The sequence below is a fragment of the Micromys minutus genome (genome assembly GCF_963924665.1).
Source record: "Micromys minutus genome assembly, chromosome: X".
In the NCBI taxonomy this organism is placed as follows: domain Eukaryota; kingdom Metazoa; phylum Chordata; class Mammalia; order Rodentia; family Muridae; genus Micromys; species Micromys minutus.
Window position 1 is genome coordinate 87,092,875 of NC_137970.1, and position 19,854 is coordinate 87,112,728.

Here is a 19,854-nt window from a genome sequence, read left to right on the forward strand (position 1 = left end):
CCTCCCTTGATGTCACCTTCAGCTGAAGTTCACCAAGTAGAGCAGTGCAGTCTGGGACAGTCTAGCCCATGCAGTACCAAGGAAGCTCCAGCAAAGCTCTTTTGTCATGAAGCCACTAAGACAAAGGGACATTTTTGTTGTTCGTTTGTTATATCTAACAAACTCTGCCTTCTCAATTGCTGGGATTTCATAGGTGCCCTAAGCACAACCAAACATGGACTTTGTGTAACGAATATTGTTGTCCATTGTCACAGTCAGATCATCCCATTACCATCCTCAAATCCCAACTTTATATACATACCTTAGCTTTTTAAAAATCAAGTTTCCTCTAGTTTGTTTTTCTTTTTTTGCAGGTGTGTGCTTGTGGTTTTGTGTGTGTTTATGTGTGTGTGTGTGTCTGTTTGTGGGTATGTGTGTGTGTGTGTGTGTTGTTTATGAGACCAGGTCTCTCTGTACCTATGGTTGATCTCTAGGCCAGGCTGGCCTTGAACCCAGATCTCCTGTCTCTGCAGAGCTGGACCAAAATGTGTGTGCCACCTTGCACTGCTGTTTCCTCTAGTTTTAATGCTCCGTAGATAAAATTTGAAATTTTTTGCTAGACACAAAATGAGCTCCTGTCTCAAAAACAATTCAAAATAGTCAGGCTTGGGGGTACACACTAATAATCCCTGCACTTAGATTAATGCAGGAGGATTGCTGTTCAAAGCCTGCTTGGTTTACAGACTGAGACCCTTGCTCAAACAAAACCAAAATGAAGAATAAAAATAGAGTATGGGCTCAGTAGAAAACTAGTCTATCTAATTGTGAACTACACTCCAGTTTCTTACAAAAATGATGGAATCAGACAGGTGTGCATTTCCTCATACCGTGCACACCAGTCACCACTGCCACACCCAAGCTGATACAGCTTCAGAGGAAGACAGAAAGGGCAGTTTTTCTCATTCTGGTGAATCTGTGAGAAACACACACACACACACACACACACACACACACACACAATGAAATAAAGCAAGTAGAATATCTTTGTGGTAAAATAGTCTACCTCTTTCATAATTATGGGAAACAGCGCTTTTTCAATGCTGTGGAAAGTCTAATTCAATGTGTTAAATGTCTTTCTCTGTGGTGCTGATGACTGAGAATGAGTCCATACTTATCACTGAGCTCTATTCCCAACTCTGCCTTCCAAATATTTCTAAACACATTTCAGCCAAACTCAAATTGTTGCATAACATTTGTCCTGATCCCTAGTTTAAAACTTTGTTTTCTTTTCTTTTTAAAAACAAGATTCATTTATAATGTATAGTTTTTTCCCTGCATGTATGCCTGCACACCAGAAGAGGGCAGTAGATCCCCTGAGGAAAATTTTCGTTAAAAGATTTAAGAGAATTGAAAATTCATATGTCAGAGTGAACTAACCTGGACCCTCAAATGCTCTTTGAGTCTGAATCACCAACCCTAGAGCAAGCACAGGCTTGACCTCAGCACCCTGCACACATGTAGCAGATGAGGTGTTAGGTCTTCATGGGGTTCCCTCAACAACTGAAGGAGAGGCTCTCTATTAGCTGGTGGCATGCCTGTTTATCTTTGGATCGTGTACCCCTAAAATAAAAGCCTTTTCTGGTCTCAATGGGAGTGGAAGCCCCCAGGCCTGCCATGACATGAACCCCCGCCAACACTCATTGAACTGCCAGGCAACAGAACTAGGTTCCAACTAGAGATCCAGCTGTTTTGGACCCATTTGGGATTATGGTAGATTCAGGCTGTGTCTACTCAGATTCACCAGGAGCCACATCTCAGCCTAGGCTCCTCGCCCACTTGGCACAAACAGTGAGGTGGCTTGAATCTGATGATGGTGATCACCACCTCCCATCCACCCCCAGACCACTGTCCAGTTCCGGCGAGTTGGGAGTGTTCCTTACAGGTTGGGGTCCCTACTCTCCAGTTAGAGATGACTCTGAACATATAAATGTGGTGAGGGTGAGTAAACTGACGTCTGTGCGACCGGACTGGTCATGAGAACCCCAGACCGGGATGAGGGGACCTATGTCCCTGACAACCGCGACCTCTGTGACGCAAACACTGCCATGGCGACCTCAGGCTGGTGTCTCCTGCTCAGGGAGAAGGTGGTAACAGGTAAGGGCCTCACGGGGATCGTGGGGAGCCCAGAGCCCTGGAGTTTCTTGGGCCTTGATCACCAGATGCAAGTGGTCACACCTAGGCAGGGAGAGATTCCCACTGCTGTCGAGGAACTTGTAGCAGTGGCGTTTTTAATACCAAAAGATGCAGAGAAGGCCCTAGAAACTCGGGGAGCTGAAGCCCAGGCCCACTATGAGAGGATTGAATGGGGCACCATCGTGGTAGCATCAGAAGAGAAGTCAGAAGTGGCAATGCACAGGAGTGAGGAGGTGATGAAGGTGGAGCTGAAGACTGCAGGTGAAGAACTGGAGAAGTAGGAGGTTAGTGGAGGAGTGTAAAGTCGCAGGAGAAGGCAGGGTCTTGGCACGTAAGCATAGATCTTCACACAAACCCTCTGGAGGGCATCCAGGTAGATCTGGACACAGTGAATGCTCAGGTTGACAGGGCCTTCCAACATCTGGAGCAGTAGTTTGGGCAGATGCAGCGACACTCTCTAGAATGAAGAAACTGCATCATTCAGAATATCCCAGACTTCTGGATGACTGCCTTCCAGAACCACCCTCAGTTATCCGCCATGATTAGGGGTCAGGATGCAGAGATGTTAAGGTCCATAACCAATTTGGATGTGGAGGAACTGAGACATCCTCAGACCAGCTGCAAATTCAAGTTCTTTTTTCAAAGAAACCTGTACTTCAGAAACAAGCTGATTATCAAGGAATATGAAGTGAGATCATCTGGTCGAGTGGTGTCTCTTTCCACTCATATCATATGGCGGAGGGGGTATGAGCCCCAGTCCTTTATTCGCAGAAACCAAGACCATCTCTGCAGCTTCTTCACCTGGTTCTATGAACACAGCCTTCCAGAATCTGACAGAATCCCTGAGATTATCAAAGAAGTCCTGTGGCTAAACCTATTGCAATACTACCTGTCTCCTGAAGGAATGTGTAGACCCGACGTCGCCCAATCAGGGAGCCAGTGGAGATTCCCAGGCCTTTGGCTTCCAGTCAGGTTAATTTTACCTTTGAAAATGCAACTTAATCGGTCCCTTCTCATCTGTGCTTGAGCAGATGCAGGGGGTACCCAGTGCTTTGATTTCTTTGCTCCTGACTTTTCTATATCTTCTGTCTCAATAAATCTCCACCTCGATATTAAGACTGTGGACCTGCTTCTGCTTTCACATGGCCCCCATGCTGTTCTGAATTCGTATCTGCAGGTTCATGGACAGGGCTTGTACCCTTTTTAAGAGTAACAATGAAACTGTACATTAAACTTTGAATCCTGTTTTCAGTGTTACCCACTTACTGCAACCTATATGTCTTTATCTGTTTACCTGTTCAGCATGTGGCAGTGTGGGCACAAACGTTTGGGACAGTTGGTTGAGCCTAAGGTTGTTGCAGAAGTGGGCCAATTTCTCTGTGATTTTGTGACTTTTTCTATACTATGTCACATTTTGGTCAAAGGCAATAGGAAGAGAATTTTTCAGGAAAATACTTTCTCTGAGTGTTGAATGTTGCTTAGACAATGCTATTTAAAGTAATACGGCCAGTTTTTCGTTATTTTCCTCTGTGTGTGTGATCTGATGTCAGTGAAAGTGTAATATTGTGCTCATATTTTACCGATATTCAGAAAATGTGACTTGTTTCTACTTATAGAGAAATTTAAACACTTCTGTTTGCATTCATTTGAAACCCTTTGGGAGAACAATAGTTTTTACAATACTGAAACCTAAGTGAATATTCGTAACAGTTTTCAATATTAATCCAAATTCTTAGAATGTTTGGATAATTTGGTCTTTAGTAAAAGTGTCTCTCAAATTATTGTCTTCATGGGAAAATAAGTATGTGACTGGACTGCCTTGATAATCTCTTCTTAGACTGCGCCTAGCTGTAAAATTTCTTGGTCAGATTAGCACTGTATTATTAGTATATTTGTTGCCAATTTTATGTATAATAGTAAATAAAAGCACGGCACCCTGTTGGGTAGCTTTTTTTCCACCTTGGCCATAAACCTGCCTCAGTCAGTTTGTATAATTAACAAGCCTGTTGAATTATCAGATATCGTAAATGAATACAACAAACATTATCCAGAGGTATATAGAAGAACACGGTGATGTTTCTCCTGTTTAAAGAGTGATTGTTACCGCTAGAGTTTTGTTGCTTTAGAAAGTTGACAGTTACAACTGTTTACTGAGATTTGATACCTTTCCACACAACTTGTGCAGTACTCCCATATCTTCAGTCTCACAATTTGTCTCCACTGATGATATTTTCATGTGATTTTGAAATGTGCATTTTATAAGCAGACACGAATAAACTACTTACCAGTTAATGTACCATTTAGACCCTTTCATCTGTGAAAATATTAACTTTATTATTATCTTCCATTTGTCAGATACTTCAATGCCTTTTATCATAACTTCTCTGCCTTGCATTATTTCTGTTTTCCAGTGTCAGATAACATTTCTAGGAACTCCTGTTGCTGGAAAATATAGTAATTACTCACTGTGGTGAATTACACACTTTTTTTAAAGCCTTCTTGTAGGCCTTGAGAAGGGAAATGGATAAATTCCATTCTTTTTCATACCTGATATGCAAATAACTTCATGATACAGTAGGTAAAGAATGATACTATTTCACATTTTTACTTTTATTTCTCTCAGAATTTAGAATCCTTACAAAATAGAGCAAATTGTGTTTAGTTTTTCTTCCAGCTACTATGCATTGCACATAGTAGCAGGCAATTTATAGATTGACGTAATGAATCACACAGATGGCAAAGGTAAGTGCCCAGAAATACTAAATATAACGGGAAGAAGTTTCTTGCTTACTTTGTTGTAAAAGACCACATCCTGTGTTTTGGCATAAGTGTTAGAAAAAGGATGAAGAGTGTGTGGGGAATGGTATGGCCTGTGGAGGTGTAGTGAGGCCTGCAGGTGTGGGGGGTGCCTCTGGATGACCCATGTTGGAATCCCTTCCAGCTACATGACCGACCAAACCAGGGTACAGTACATAAAACAGTTTACTCAGGTCATGGGGGATTTAAGAGGGTAGTAGAGGCAGAGAGAATAGAGGAATCCAGGCTTGCCATGAGCACGTGGAGAAAGAGAGGAGGTAAGAGTACAAGAGCAAGAGAAGTGGAGTTGGCAAGCAGTCCCTTTTAGAGTGTCAGGTCATTGGGGCAGAGCATATCTGGCTGTTGCCAGGTAACTGAGGGGTGGGGTTTACCGAATCCCAACAATCTTGCCTTAAAAACCATTATGATAGTTTTCAAACCATTTGTAAAATTGATGTCAGGAGAATTTGCAAAGAAGTTTGATAAATACCAAAATGCTCTTTTAATGATTAGACAAGGTTTAGATTTTTAATGTATAATTTTTCATCTGCAATAATAACACCACTCCATTTTGAATACTGTTGTAATATTTATTTGCTTTTGAACATTGTAAGGTAGATCTTACGCTGACAATAAGATGTTATACTCGAGGTATATACTGTCTAATACACTGGCAGTCCAAATCATGGGTTAGTGTTTGGGCATATTTATCTGGTCTACACTGACTTGTATAAATAACATGTACTAACTTACAGAGTTTGAAAAACAAGATATTTCAGGCTTTCACATTACATTTTGAGAATACTGTCAGAACTGGGCTAAATATATTTCATATATAAATTTATATTTATATGGCATATAAATATAAATCAGTTTTCCAATAATGTGGCCAGACATAATTATATAGGACATTATTTAATGAATCTGTAAGTAAATATATTTTTAAAAGTTAAACAGTATTACTTTCTTCCCATGAACTGCATATGCTTTTGTGTAAGTTAAGGTTTATCTAGCTAAAATGCAAGATCAATAAAGAATATTGGGTTTAAAGATGTTAGATATGTTTATTAACTTGAATGCCTAAAATACAATGAGCTGTTTGTAAAATGTGCTGTGCAACTAAGTGTACTTCTGTTATAAGCAGAATAGATTGAGTCTAAATTTACACTCTATGGTTTATAATTCTCTAAATTCTAGCAAATTTTAAAGATTAGTGTAGATTCAGCAGCATTAGTCATTTTTAATGTGATTAAATAACATTGATCTGTCTTAGCTCTTGAGAAGCTCATAAGCAAAGTAGATTGAGTCTAAATTTTCACCCTATGGTTTATAATCCTCTGAATCCTAGCAAATTCTAAAGATTACTGTAGGATCAGCAGCCTTAGTCATTGTTGAATGTTATTAGATAAGATGGATCTGTCTTTGCTATTGAGGAAGTCATTCAATGAAGGGAGAATCACTTGTTTGGTGTTTTCTTTCTTAAAACTCAATATTGCTCAACCCTAAAAAAATACACAAACAAATTTAGGGGAAAACAAACTGAGAAAGAAGAAGCATCAAAGACATTGGCGACTTCTCACTTTTCTTTACTATTGAGTCCTTGACTAAAAGAGTTGTGTGAGAATCTATATGTTTTATTTGCATTTCTAGAGCTGAGGAGACAACCCACGACCTTGCTCTTGCTAGGCAAGCACTGAACCACTGAACTAAGTCCCTTTGTGAGCATTTTAGGAAAGAGTGAGTAACTTGGATGCTGTGCTTTATTCACAGCTAATATCTGCTCTCATCCATTGGATTGCCTTCATCCATTTCTCCTGACTTCCCTCCTCCTCTCACTAAACCTCCATGCCCCTCCCATCTCACAACTTCAGCAACCACCTGACAGCTCAGTCATTCTCCAAAATCCTCAAGTCACCATCACAGGTGGACCCTTGATTCTGTGTTTTCTATACAATCGAGCATAAACACACAAACACAGACAAACACACACACACACACACACACACACACACACACACACACACACACACACACCTAACTACCTACATTTCAACCTACCTACCTAAGTTTCTCCTCTTTCTGCCTCTAGCTTACCAATATATACAGCAAGAGCCACAGTTTCCTGGTCAGTTGGCAATGTCTGGGTACAAGATGGTGTAAACCACGTTCCTTTGGAAACTGTCACTATCTAGGAGAAGCCTTCATTCAGGGCACTGAGAGTCTGCAGAGGTCCACCCCCTCCCCTACCCCATGCACTGCCTAGGTCTTAAGTCACAGCTGGTGGAGGGAGAGTCCTCTAAGAGCCTCTAAGACACAAGCCTGCCAGTGCTTTTCAATTATCTTTCCTGACCTAGCTGCCTGGAGGCTTCTTCTCTGATGCAACAAAGAGAGCTCTAACCAGGCAGGCCTGCTCTGAGTTCTCAGAGGTTTAAAGCCCGGAACCCCAAAACAGGACCTGTCCTGCCACCCTACATATTGTTTTTAAGCAATTGTTTCATCCACCAAGTTAAAGGCAGAGCAGGAATGATTCCCCTAAAAGCCACCTGGGACCTTTGTACACCCTTACTTAGCCTAGCTACTCCCTGGGGATATAGCCTGAAGGGTTGCCTCTATATCCAAACCTGTCCTTCCCAGACAACACTGTCCTCAAGGAAACAGGAACTGCTACACTCTGAGTCCTTGCTGTATCTGCTTCTAGGCCCTCCGGGCCTAGGTTCCTAACCCTGGGACAGACACAAATTAAAGAGACTCACAGACACTGTTTCACTCAGTTTCCAGCCAGGCCATCAGAACTCGTATCCGAATGCAGTTACCTTGATGTCATCACTGAAGTTTTTGATCCTTTGCCAGCCTGAGTTTTCCAGATGGAAGTTGGCCTGGCTCTGGTAGAATAGACAGCACGGTTAACGACTGAGGCATCTCTAGCTCTAAAAGTTAAATAGGGTAGAAGAAGGTAAACTTCCTATTCTGGTTTAATAAGGTGAACGAACGTGAATCTTTAAAATCTGTCTTTATCCTGAGATTCTCAATTTGTGTTCTTTCAAATTATCCCCACTTCACTGTGTAGGCGTTAGGGTTTCACTGTCCACTAGGAACATGTTTCGAAACTTGCTAAACATTCTTTAAAACACACATAATGTGCTATTGTTATGAGAGTAGCACACAAGTGGAAGTTAGAGAACAGAATTGAGGAGTTGGTTCTCTTCCACCTTTCCATGTGCTTTGGAGATCAAATTCAGGTCAGCAGGCTTGGTAAGAAATACTTAACCCACTGAGCCTCCCTTCAGGGTCATGAATCTTTTGCTAAATGCCTTCAGATATTCCCTTTAAGTATAAACCAAGGAATTGCTGAACAGAACTTAACCCATGACAAAGACTTTTAGTGCTGCTGACTCATAGACACTGTCATTGTCCTCCCTGGAGGTCACCTTCAGCTGAAGTTCACCAAGTAGAGCAGTGCAGTCTGGGACCCTGTAGCCCATGCAGTACCAAGGAAGCTTCAGCAAAGCTCTTTTGTCCTGAAGCCACTAAGACAAAGGGACGTTTTTGTTGTTGGTTTGTTATATCTAACAACCTCTTTCTTCTCAATTGCTGGGATTTCATAGGTGCCCAAGCACAGCCAAACATGGACTTTGTGTAAAGAATATGTTATTTATTATCACAGTCAGATCATCCCACTGTCATCCTCAAATCCCAACTTTATAAACATACCTTGGCTTTTTAAAAATCAAATTTCCTCTAGTTTTTTCTTTTTTTGCAGGTGTGTGGTTGTGGTTTTGTGTGTTTGTGTGTGTTGTTTCTGAGACCAGGTTTCTCTGTACCTATGGCTTTTCTCTAGGCCAGGCTGGTCTTGAACCCAGATCTCCTGACTCTGCCTCATAAGAGCTGGGACAAAATGTGTGTGCCAGCTTGCACAGCTGTTTCCTCTAATTTTAATGCTGTGCCGACAAAAGTTGAAATTTTATTCTAGACCCAAAATGAGCTCCTGTCTCAAAAACAAAACAAAATAGCCAGGTTTATTGGCCCGTACTCCTAATCCCAGTGCTTAGATTAATGCAGGAAGATTGCCGTTCATAGTTTGCTTGGTTTACAGACTGAGACCCTTGCTCAAACAAAACCAAAATGAAGAATAAAAATAGAGTATGGTCTCAGTGGAAAGCTAGTCTATCTAATTGTGAACTACACTCCAGTTTCTTACAAAAATGGTGGAATTAGAAAGGTGTGCATTTCCTGATAGCAAGCACACCAGTCACCACTGCCAATCCCAAGCTGATACAGCTTCAGAGGAAGACAAAAAGAGCTGGTGTTCTTGTTCTGTGTAAATCTGTGTCACACATTTGAGTGCTCTCTCTTGCGCGCACACACACACATAGTGGAATAGTTCAATAAGAATATCTTTGCGGTAAAATAGTCTACCTCTATCATAATTATGGGAAACAGCGCTTTTTCAATGATGTGCAAAGTCTAATTCAATGTGTTAAATGTCTTTGTCTGTGGTGCTGATGACTGAGACTGAGTCCATACTTATCACTGAGCTCTATTCCCAACTCTGCCTTCCAAATATTTCTAAACACATTTCAGCCAAACTCAAATTGTTCCATAACATTTGTCCTGTTCCCTGGATTAAAACTTTGTTTTCTTTTTTATTTTAAAACAAGATTCATTTATTAAGTATATTGTTCTGCCTGCATGTATGCCTGCACACCAGAAGAGGGCAGCAGATCCGGTTAGGAATATTTTCTTTAAAAGAATTAAGAGCATTGAAAATTCATACATCAGAGTGTGTGGGAAGCCACCACATTTTCCATTACAAGATGGAGCCCAGCCCGAAGGAAAGGTGGCCAGTTTTGAGATAAACAACCCAAGTGCATATGCACACCTGCCTGTTTTGCTACTCATGCTGACAACGAGTATGCTAATTAGGGCTCACAGAATGCACCAATCAGGTGTCAACAAAGTCCTCCTAAGCATATATAAGGAGGGCTGGTTTCTGCGCTCTGGGTCTTTCACCACTGCAATCAAACCTGCAATAAATGCCTGTAGAAGGATCCTGTTGTGGCACGTCTTTCTTGCCAGCGATAAAGATGATCGCTACAAGAGTCAACTAACCCAGACCCTTAAATGCTCTCTGAGTCTGAATCCCCAACCAAAGAGCTAGCACAGGCTTAACGTAGGCCCCGTGCACACATGTAGCAGATGACGTGTTAGGTCTTCATGGGGTTCCCTCAACAACTAAAACAGAGGCTCTCTATGAGCTATTGGCATGCCTGTCTATCTTAGGATTGTGTACCCCTAAAATAAATGTCTTGTCTGGTCTCAGTGGGAGTGGATGCCCCCAGGCCTGCCATGACCTGACCCCAGCACACACACACACACACACACACACACACACACACACACAAACACACACACTCACTGAAGAGCCAGGCAGCAGAACTGGGTTCCAACTAGAGATCCAGCTGTTTTGGACACCTTTGGGATTATGGCAGACTCCGGCTGTGACTATTCAGATTCACCAGGAGCAACATCTTGTCATAGGCTCCTCCCCCACTTGGTACAAACAGTGGGGTGGCTTGAATCTGATGATGTTGGATCACCACCCCCCATGCTCCCCCAGATCACTGTCAGGTACCTGAGACTTGGAGAATGTTCCTCACAGGTCTGGGTCTCTACTCTCCAGTTAGAGATGACTCTGGACATATAAAGGTGGTGAGAGTGAGTAAAATGATGACTGAGCAACTGGACCTTTCATGAGAGGCCTGGAGCAGGACAAGGGACATTTGTCCCTAACAGCCATGCTCTCTGTGATGTAGACACTGCCATGGCAACCTCAGGCCAGTGTCTGTTGCTAGGAGAGAAGGTGGTAACAGTTGAGGGCCTCCCAGGGATCCTGGGGAGTCCAGAGCCAAGGAGTGTCTCAGGCCTTGACCCCCCAGATGGGGGTGGACACAGCTAGTCAGGGAGAGACTCTGTCTGTTTTCGAGGGCCTTGCGCCAGCGGCCTTTGTGATACCTAAAGATGCGGAGAAAGCCCTAGAAACTCGGGGAGTGGAAGCCGAGGCCCACCACGTGAGGATTGAACAGGACACCATCGCAGTAGCATCAGAAGAGAAGTCAGATGTGGCAATGCACAGGAGTGACACACCTCCCCACCCCATGCACTGCTTAGGTTTTATGTCACAGCTGGTGGAGGTAGAGTCCTATAAGTGCCTCCAAGACACAAGCCTGCCAGTGCTTTCCAATTATCCATCCTGACCAAGCTGCCTGGAGGCATCTGCTCTGAAGCAACCAAAAGAGCTCTACCCAGGCAGGCCTGCTCTGAGGTCTCAGAGTTGCAAGGCCTGGAACCCCAAAACAGAACCTGTCCTGCCACCTTGCATATTGTTGTTAAGCAATTGTCCCATCCACCAATACACAAGGCCAAGAGGGAATGATTCCTCTGTATGCCACCTGGGACCTTTCTACACCCTTAGTCAGCCTAGCTACTCCCTGGGGATATAGCCTTAAGGGTTGCCTCTACATCCAAACCTGTCCTTCCCAGACAACACTGACCTCAAGGAAACAGGAACTGCTACACTCTGAGACCTTGCTGGACCTGGTTCTAGGCTCTCAGGGCCTAGGTTCCTAACCCTGGGACAGATGCAAATTAAAGGGACTAACAGACACACAAAGTGGGAGGAGGAGAGAGAGATAAGGCAAGGGATACACAGAGAGATACAAGGGTCTTCCAGTCCTCTGAGATCCTAGACTGTAAATCTGTTAATTTGATAAGCATCTGTGTTTCTCCAGCAAATCCCTGGACAGGACAGAGACAGGGCCGAGAACAGACAGCCAGGTGTCTTTTGACCCTTCACCCTGGCTGATCTCCCAGGATGTTAGGGAATGTGAGCTAGTCAGGAGAAGCCAGGAGGAGTATGCTGCCTGCTTGGGTGTCAGGAATCACAGCAAGGAGACTATCAAGGCACCAGTCCTGGGTGGTACCCTGCCAGCCCCTCCTGTTTTGAACCCCTTTGGAATTATGGCAGACTCAAGCTGTGTCTACTCAGATACACTCTGAGCCCTTGGTGCACCTGCAATCTCCATGAGTTTTATATTACCTTGCTCTACAAAGTGTGTTCCTGGACAGCCAGAACTACACACAGATACCATGCCTTGAAAGAATAAACAAAAACAGAAAACAAAATAAGAGAAAGAAAAGCCGGAAATTTTGTGAGAACTTGCCAATGCACACTAAAAATGCAGCAGTTTTGGGGCTTTCGGTTGTCTGACAGAAATATTTGTAATAATAAAAGTTCTTACTCGTTACGTTTGGAGAGCCCAACAAACCATCCACAGGGAAGACCATGCTTTACCAGCTCAAATCAGCATAGCACCTGAACCTCCTTAGCCTAGGGTAAGTGAGCCCTAAATCAGTTAAATTCCCTGAATATTCTCAAAATTCTCAGTGCCCTGTTCCAGGGAAGTGCTTCTGAGCTCCCCAAGAGACTCTTACAACAAGCATCTCCTGGTACTGCCCAGAACAGAACCTCCCAGGCCAACACAATTGATGTTCTCTTCTCTGCACAGAGGGGTCCCTGAGTGCTCCAAAGCCCAAGGCTCCTAGGTCAGAGTTACAGTCTGCAGAGAAGAGCTCTCACACAAAGACTTCTCTAGCCACCAACTCCTCCAGCATCTTAGAAGGAGTCAGAGGGTGGGTGGGGATAAACTTAATTGGTCCAGTCCTGGCTGCCCAGGGTTCGAATCTCAGACCTCTGGAGGGTTGGGATGGACAGCAGCATTCCCTCAGGGCCAATCCCCTGACTCTGCATTCTCAGTTGGGAGCAAAGTAGAAAAGGAAGAGCAATCCTTTCCCACTGAGTGCTGGCTCTGCCCTTCGGATATAAGACAACTGGGATCTGCCCCAGTGTCTCCAAGACTCAGGGAGTGATGGGCCTGTGAAAGCCACATGCTGTATAGAAGACTTCACTTTGCTGGTCTCTGAGAGGCTGTTTTTTGCCATTAATTTATAGAAAGAACCGAATAACAAGAAAATAGCCATCCAAGATTCTACTCAGATTCAACAGGAGCCACAACTCGGCCTAGGCTCCTTGCCCACTTGGTACGCACAATGAGGTGGCTTGAATCTGATGATGGTGGACCACCACCCCCCATCCACTCCCAGACCACTGTTGGATTCTGGAGATCTGGGTGTGTTCCTCACAGGTCTGGGTCCTTACTCTCCAGTTAGAGATTACTCTGAACATATAAAGGTGGTGAGGGTGAGTAAACTGACATCTGGTGACCGGACCTGTCATGACAAGCCCGGAGCAGGACGAGGGGACGTTTTTCCATGTCAGCCGTGCCCCTCTGTGATGCAGACACTGCCATGGCAACGTCAGGTCAGCGTCTGCTGCTAGGCGAGAAGGTGGTAACAGGTGAGGGTCTCGCAGGGATCGTGGGGAGCCCAGAGCCCTGGAGTGTCTCGGGCCTTGACCCACAGATGCCAGTGGCCTCAGCAAGGCAGGAACAGACTCCATCTGTTGTCGAGGGTCTCGCAGTAGCGACGTTTGTGTTACTGAACGATCCTGAGAAGGCCCTAGAAAATCGGGGAGCAGAAGCCCAGGCCCACGACATGAGGATTGAAAAGGGCTCCATCGCAGTAACATCAGAAGAGAAGTCAGAAGTGGCAATGCACAGGAGTGAGGAGGTGATGAAGGTGGAGCTGAAGCCTGCGGGTGAAGAACTGGATATGTAGGAGGCTAGTGGAGTAGTGAGGGAGTCACAGGAGAAGGCAGGGCCTTGGCACGTAAGCAGAGATCTTCACACGAATCCGCTGGAGGACATCCAGGTAGAACTGGACACTGTGAATGCTCAGGCTGAAAGGGAATTCCAACATCTGGAGCACAAGTTTGGGCGGATGCGGCAACACTCTCTGGAATGGAGGAACTACACCATTCAGAATATCCCAGATTTTGGATGACTGCCTTCAGGAACCACCCTCAGTTATCCGCCATGATTAGGGGTCTGGATGCAGAGATGTTAAGGTCCATAACCAATCTGGAGGTGAAGGAACTGAGACATCCTAAGACAGGCTGCAAATTGAAGTTCTTTTTTTCAAAGAAACCCCTACTTCAGAAACAAGCTGATTGTCAAGGAATATGAAGTGAGATCATCTGGTCGAGTGGTGTCTCTTTCCACTCCAATCATATGGTGGAGGGGGTATGAGCCCCAGTCCTTTATTCCCAGAAACCAAGACCTTCTCTGCAGCTTCTTCACCTGGTTCTCAGACCACAGCCTTCCAGAATCTGACAGAATCCCTGAGATTATCAAAGAGGACCTGTGGGTAAACCCATTGCAATACTACCTGTCTCCTGAAGGAATCTGTAGACCCGACTTCGCCCAATAAGGGATCCAGTGGAGATTCCCGGGCCTTTTGGCTTACAGTCATTTTAATTTTACCTTTGAAAATGCAACTGAACGGGTCCCTTCTCACATGTGCTTGAGCAGATGCAGCGGGTACGCAGTGTTTTGATTTCTTTGCTCCTGACTTTTCTGAATCTTCTGTCTGAATAGTTTCTCTGCCTGGACATTAAGACTGGGGACCCGCTTCTGCTTTCTCATGGCCCCCATACTGTTCTGAATTCATATTTGCTGGTTCATGGACAGGGCTTGTAATTTTTCTAAGAGTAACAATGAAACTGTACATTAAACTTTGAATCCTGTTTTCAGTGTTACCCACTTACTGCAACCTATATGTCTTTATCTGATTACCTGTTCAGCATGTGGTTAGCAAGCCCTCTAAAGCTTATAGGGCAACAGAACTAGACACACACTTCCTAATGTTTTATGAAAGAAGAAAAGAGATTGTGATGGGTACTCTAAGTAGAAAAAGTGAGCTGAAAAGGAGTAGTACCAAAATAATCCAGATAAAATTGGTCTGAAAATGAAGACAGGATGTGTGCTTTCAGAGTTTGGTCAAAGGCGATGGGAAGAGTTTTTCTCAGGAAAATACTTTCTCTGAATGTTGAATGTTAGCTAGACGATGCTATTTAAAAATATAGTGTCGTTATTTTTTTGGTTATTTTCCTCTCTGTATGTGATCTGATGTCAGTAAAAGTGTAATATTGTGCTCATATTTTACCCATACTCAATAAAATGTGACTTTTATTTCTTATGGAGAAATGTATACACTTCTGTTTGCATTCATTTGAAACCCTTTGGAAGAATAGTCTTTACAATACTGAAACCTAAGTGAATATTAGTAACAGTTTTCAATATTAATCCAAATTCTTAGAAAGTTTGGATAATTTGGTCTTTAGTAAATGTGTCTCTCAAATAAATGTCTTCATGGGAAAATAAATAGGTGACTTCACTGCCTTGATAGTCTCTTCTTAAGCTGCACATAGCTGTAAAATTTCTTTGTCAGATTACCACTGTATTATGAGTATATTTGTTGTCAATTTTATGCATAATAGTAAATAAAACCACGGCATCCTGTTCGATTGCTTTTTTCCCCACCTTGGCCATAAACCTGCCTCAGTGGGTTTGTATAATTAACAAGCCTGTTGAATTATCAGATTTCGTAAATGAACACAATAAACATTATCCAGAGGTATCAAGAGAACACAGTGATGTTTCTCCTGCTTGAATAGTGATTGTTACCGCTAGAGGTTTGTTGTTTTAGAAAGTTGACAGTTACAACTGTGTACTGAGATTTGAGACCTTTCCACACAACTTGTGCAGTACTCCCATATCTTCAATCTCACAATTTGTCTCCACTGATGATATTTTCATTTGTTTTTGAAATGTGAATTTCCTAAGCAGACACAAATATAGTACTTACCATTTAATGTACCATTTTAGACCCTTTCATCTGTGAAAATATTAAATTTATTATTATCTTCCATTTGTCAGATACTTCAAAGCCTTTTATCATAACTTCTCTGCCTCGCATTATTTCTGTTTTCCAGTGTAAGATAACATTTCTAGGGACTCCTGTTGCTGGAAAATATAGTAATTACTCACTGTGCTGAATTACACACTTTTTAAAAAGCCTTCTGCTATGCCTAGAGAAGGAAAATTGATACATTCCATTCCTTTTCAGACCTGATATGCAAATAATACCATGATACAGTAGGTAGAGAACGATACTATTTCACATTTTTACTTTTATTTCCCTCAGAATTTAGAACCATTACGAAATAGAGCTAAGTATATTTAGTTTTTTTTTACAGCTACCATGCATTGCACATAGTTGTCAGCAATTTATAGATGGACATAATGAATCACACAGATGGCAGAGGCAAGTGCCCAGAAAGACTTAATGTAATGGGAAAAAGTTTCTTGCTATCTTTGTTGTTAAACAAAGACATCCTGGGTTTTGGCATAAGTACTAGGAAAAGGATAAAGAGTGTGTGTGGGGGGGTATGATCTGTGGAGGTGTAGTGAGTCCTGGAGATGAGGGGGATGCCTCTGAAGGACCAATGTTGGGAGTCCCTTCCACCTAAGAGACCGGCCACACCAGGGTATAGTACAGAATACAGTTTATTCAGGTCACACCAGGGTATAGTACAGAATACATTTTATTAAGGTTATGGGGGAGTTAAGAGGGTAGTAGAGGCAGAGAGAAGAAAGGAGTTGAGGCTTGCCATGAGCACATGGAGAGAGAGAGGCGGTAAGGGAACAAGAGCAAGAGAAGGAGGAGGGGGCAAGCAGCCCCTTTTATAGTGTTAGGTCATTGGGGGGGAGCATACCTGGCTGTTGCCAGGTAACTGAGGGGTGGGCTTTACCGAATCCCAACAATCATGCCTTAAAAACCATGATGATAGTTTTCAAAACATTTGTAACATTGATGTCAGAAGAATTTACAAAGCAGTTGGGTAAATAGCAAAATGTTCTTTTAATGACTAGACAAGGTTTAGACTTTTTAATGTATAAGTTTTCATCTGTCATAATAACAACACTTCATGTTGAATAATCTTGTAAAATTTATTTGCTTTTGAACATTGTAAGGTAGATCTTACACTGAACATAAGATGTTATACGCAAGGCATATGTTGTCTAATACACTGGCAGTCTGAATCATAGGTTAGTGTTTGGGTATATTTATCTGCTCTACACTGACTTATATAAATAACATGTACTAACTTACAGAGTTTGAAAAAAAAAGATTTCAGGTTTTCACATTACATTTTGAGAATACTGTCAAAACTGGGTTAAATATATATTTCATATATAAATTTATATTCACATGGCATATAAATATAAATCACTTTTCCATTAATGTGGCCAGTCGTAATTATATAGGACATTATTTAATGAATCCCTTAGTAAATATATTTTTAAAAGTTAAACAGTATTACTTTCTTCCCATGAAATGCATATGCTTTTGTGTAAGTCTAGGTTTATCTAGCTAAAATGCTGGATCAATAAATAACAGTGAGTTAAAAGAGGTGAGATATGTTTATTAACTTGAATGCCTAAAATACAATGAGTTGTTTGTAAAATGTACTGTGCAACTGAGTCTACTTCTGTTTTATTCAGAGAAGATTAAGTCTAAATTTAAACTCTATGGTTTATAATTCTCTAAATCCTAGCAAATTCTAAAGATTAGTGTAGATTCATATTTTTTAGAATAAAATGACTATCATCTAATGAGGAGTTATGCACTGTATTCAGAAATTACTTACTGTAGATTTTATAAAAATAACTGAAATTTAACCATGAAATAGGTTGTTCTACTCTAGGCATGTGCTGTATAATACAGTGGCCATGTATGTGTTACATGGGCTTTGGATTTAACAGTTATTCAACGGCATCAAATCTGGGCTTGGAATTGTATAGGATCACTTTCATGAGTACTTAACAGTTGAAGGAGCATGCTTTGCTTTTGAATAGTAATGTGGTCTTAAATGTTAGCAGCCTTAGTCATTGTTGAATGTGATTAGATGATATGGTCTGTCTTTGCTATTGAGGAACTCATTCAATGAAGGGAGAATCACTTGTTTGGTGTTTTCTCACTTAAAACTCAATTTTCCTCATGCCTAAAAAAAAAAAAAAAAAATACACAAACAAATTTAGGGGAAAACCAACTGGCAAAGAGGAAGCATCAAAGACGTTGGTGACTTCTCACTTTTCTTTACTATTGAGTCCTTGACTAAAGGAGTTGTGTGAGCATCTATTTGTTTTATTTGTATTTCTAGAGCTGAGGACCCAAACCACCACCTTGTGCTTGCCAGGGAAGGACTGTACCACTGACCTAAGTCCCTGTGTGAGCATTTTAGGAAAGACTGTGTAACTTGGGAGCAGTGCTTTATTCAAGGCTAACTGCTGCTCTGATCCATTGGACTGCCTTCATCCATTTCTCCTGACTTCAGAGATTCTGAAGCCCTACAAGAAGTTTCCACCTACCCATGTTATAGGAAGCTACAGTTGTCAGTTTGACAGAAACTTGGAATGGGCTGGGAAGGAGAAACCACACTTGAAAAATTGTTAAGATAAGATTGGCTTGTGGACATGGCTGTGTGTCATTTTCTGAATTGATAATTGGCATGACACACTGTGGGCAATGCCACCCTAGACAGGTGAGGCCTGGCCATGTAAGGAAGATAGCTGAGGAAGCTAGAGGGAACACACCAGTTCTGCTTTGGTTCCTGCCTTCAGGTTTCTGCCCTTGATGATGTACCTATGAACTGATATAAGACTTCTTTACTGTCTTTGGGTTTAATTGCAGGGAAGAGACTCTTTGAATAATGTAACTCTTATCAAAGCAAACTATTAGAGATGGCTTAAAATTGGAGAGGTCCATCCGATATCACCATTTTGGGAGAGAGTTCAGGTTGCTGAAGGGTGCAGGGACCCTGGGAAAGCACTGCAGAGAGAGAGAAGGACTGGATCATAGGGGCACCATAAGCTCAGGAAACCAGCCAGTTCCTGAAGAGATTCCCAGGGGTCTGAGCAGCTGCTTGCAGGGGAGCCTAGGAGAGCCATATGGAACCTCCAGGACAATCATGACCATAGGGGCAGAGCCTTAGCAAGAAACAATTTCCTGGAGTTGAAGACCAAGGGCTGATGACCCCCCACACACACCCAATCTTGGTGCCCAGCCAGGCCATCAGAACTGGACCTGCCCAGAGATCCAGGAATTGCTGTCTGAACCTGCCCACAAGGGTACCCACTAAAGCTCACAGCCACCTTCTCTTCTTGAGGGTGCTGACTCTCAGTCTCTGAGCACACTCTAGGTTCTAAGTCAAGGCTGCCTGCCATGAAGTCCCACCCAAGATTATCCTAAGAAGATCAGGAATCAGGAATGTGAGATCAGTCATGACACAGCTCAGGCCAGAGGGGAATTTGGAACACCGATTGTGGATAGGGAAAAACTTCCTCAGTCAGTAGGAACTAGGCCCAACTCTGGTTCTAGGTCAAGGCTGAGTGCCAAGAAGGCACTCCCATGATGACCCTGGGCTGGTATGGCATCAGGGAGGGGAGATCAATCAGGCAGAGCTCAGGCCAGAAGAGAAGTATTAGCACTTGATGGTGATAGCAAAAAATGTCCTCAGTCAGTAGGAACTAGGCCCATCCCTGGCTTCCCACCTAGAAGCAGGAGGATCTGAAGGGGACCCAGGGCATGGGTGGGCTGCTTGCTGTCTGTGCCCGTGAAGCCACAGTTTCCCTAACCTAAGCCTAAACTCTCAATGGAGAGTAAAAGAAGTGTCCCGAAAACCTTCATCTTCTTACCCAGGAAACACAGATCAGTATCTCAGGTAGCCCTCAATATGACTTCTGTCAGAAGCTGTCCCACAAAGTCATCGGGTCATCCCTCAATCTCTGATACCACAGAGGATCTGGTCCACACACATGCACAATACCACGAGAAAATTACCTGGTAACTCAAGCTGAAGACAAGTAA

At 42.8% G+C, this 19,854-nt stretch overlaps 1 protein-coding gene and 1 pseudogene across 2 annotated transcripts; both read left to right on the forward strand.

Annotated features, from left to right (window-relative positions):
- Positions 1 to 2,012: 2,012 nt before the first annotated feature.
- LOC308415094 (testis-specific Y-encoded-like protein 1) lies at positions 2,013 to 3,199 on the forward strand (the record flags this gene model as incomplete). Its single annotated transcript, XM_080910177.1, has 2 exons — positions 2,013 to 2,384; positions 2,690 to 3,199. The coding sequence occupies 2 exons, from the start codon at positions 2,013 to 2,015 to the stop codon at positions 3,197 to 3,199; spliced, it is 882 nt and encodes a 293-aa protein (XP_080766303.1).
- Positions 3,200 to 4,892: 1,693 nt separating this feature from the next.
- Positions 4,893 to 14,399, forward strand: LOC308415095 (testis-specific Y-encoded-like protein 1; annotated as a pseudogene). Its single transcript has 3 exons — positions 4,893 to 4,914; positions 13,325 to 13,697; positions 13,761 to 14,399. The product of its transcript is annotated as a testis-specific Y-encoded-like protein 1 (transcript).
- The last annotated feature ends 5,455 nt before the right edge of the window (positions 14,400 to 19,854 follow it).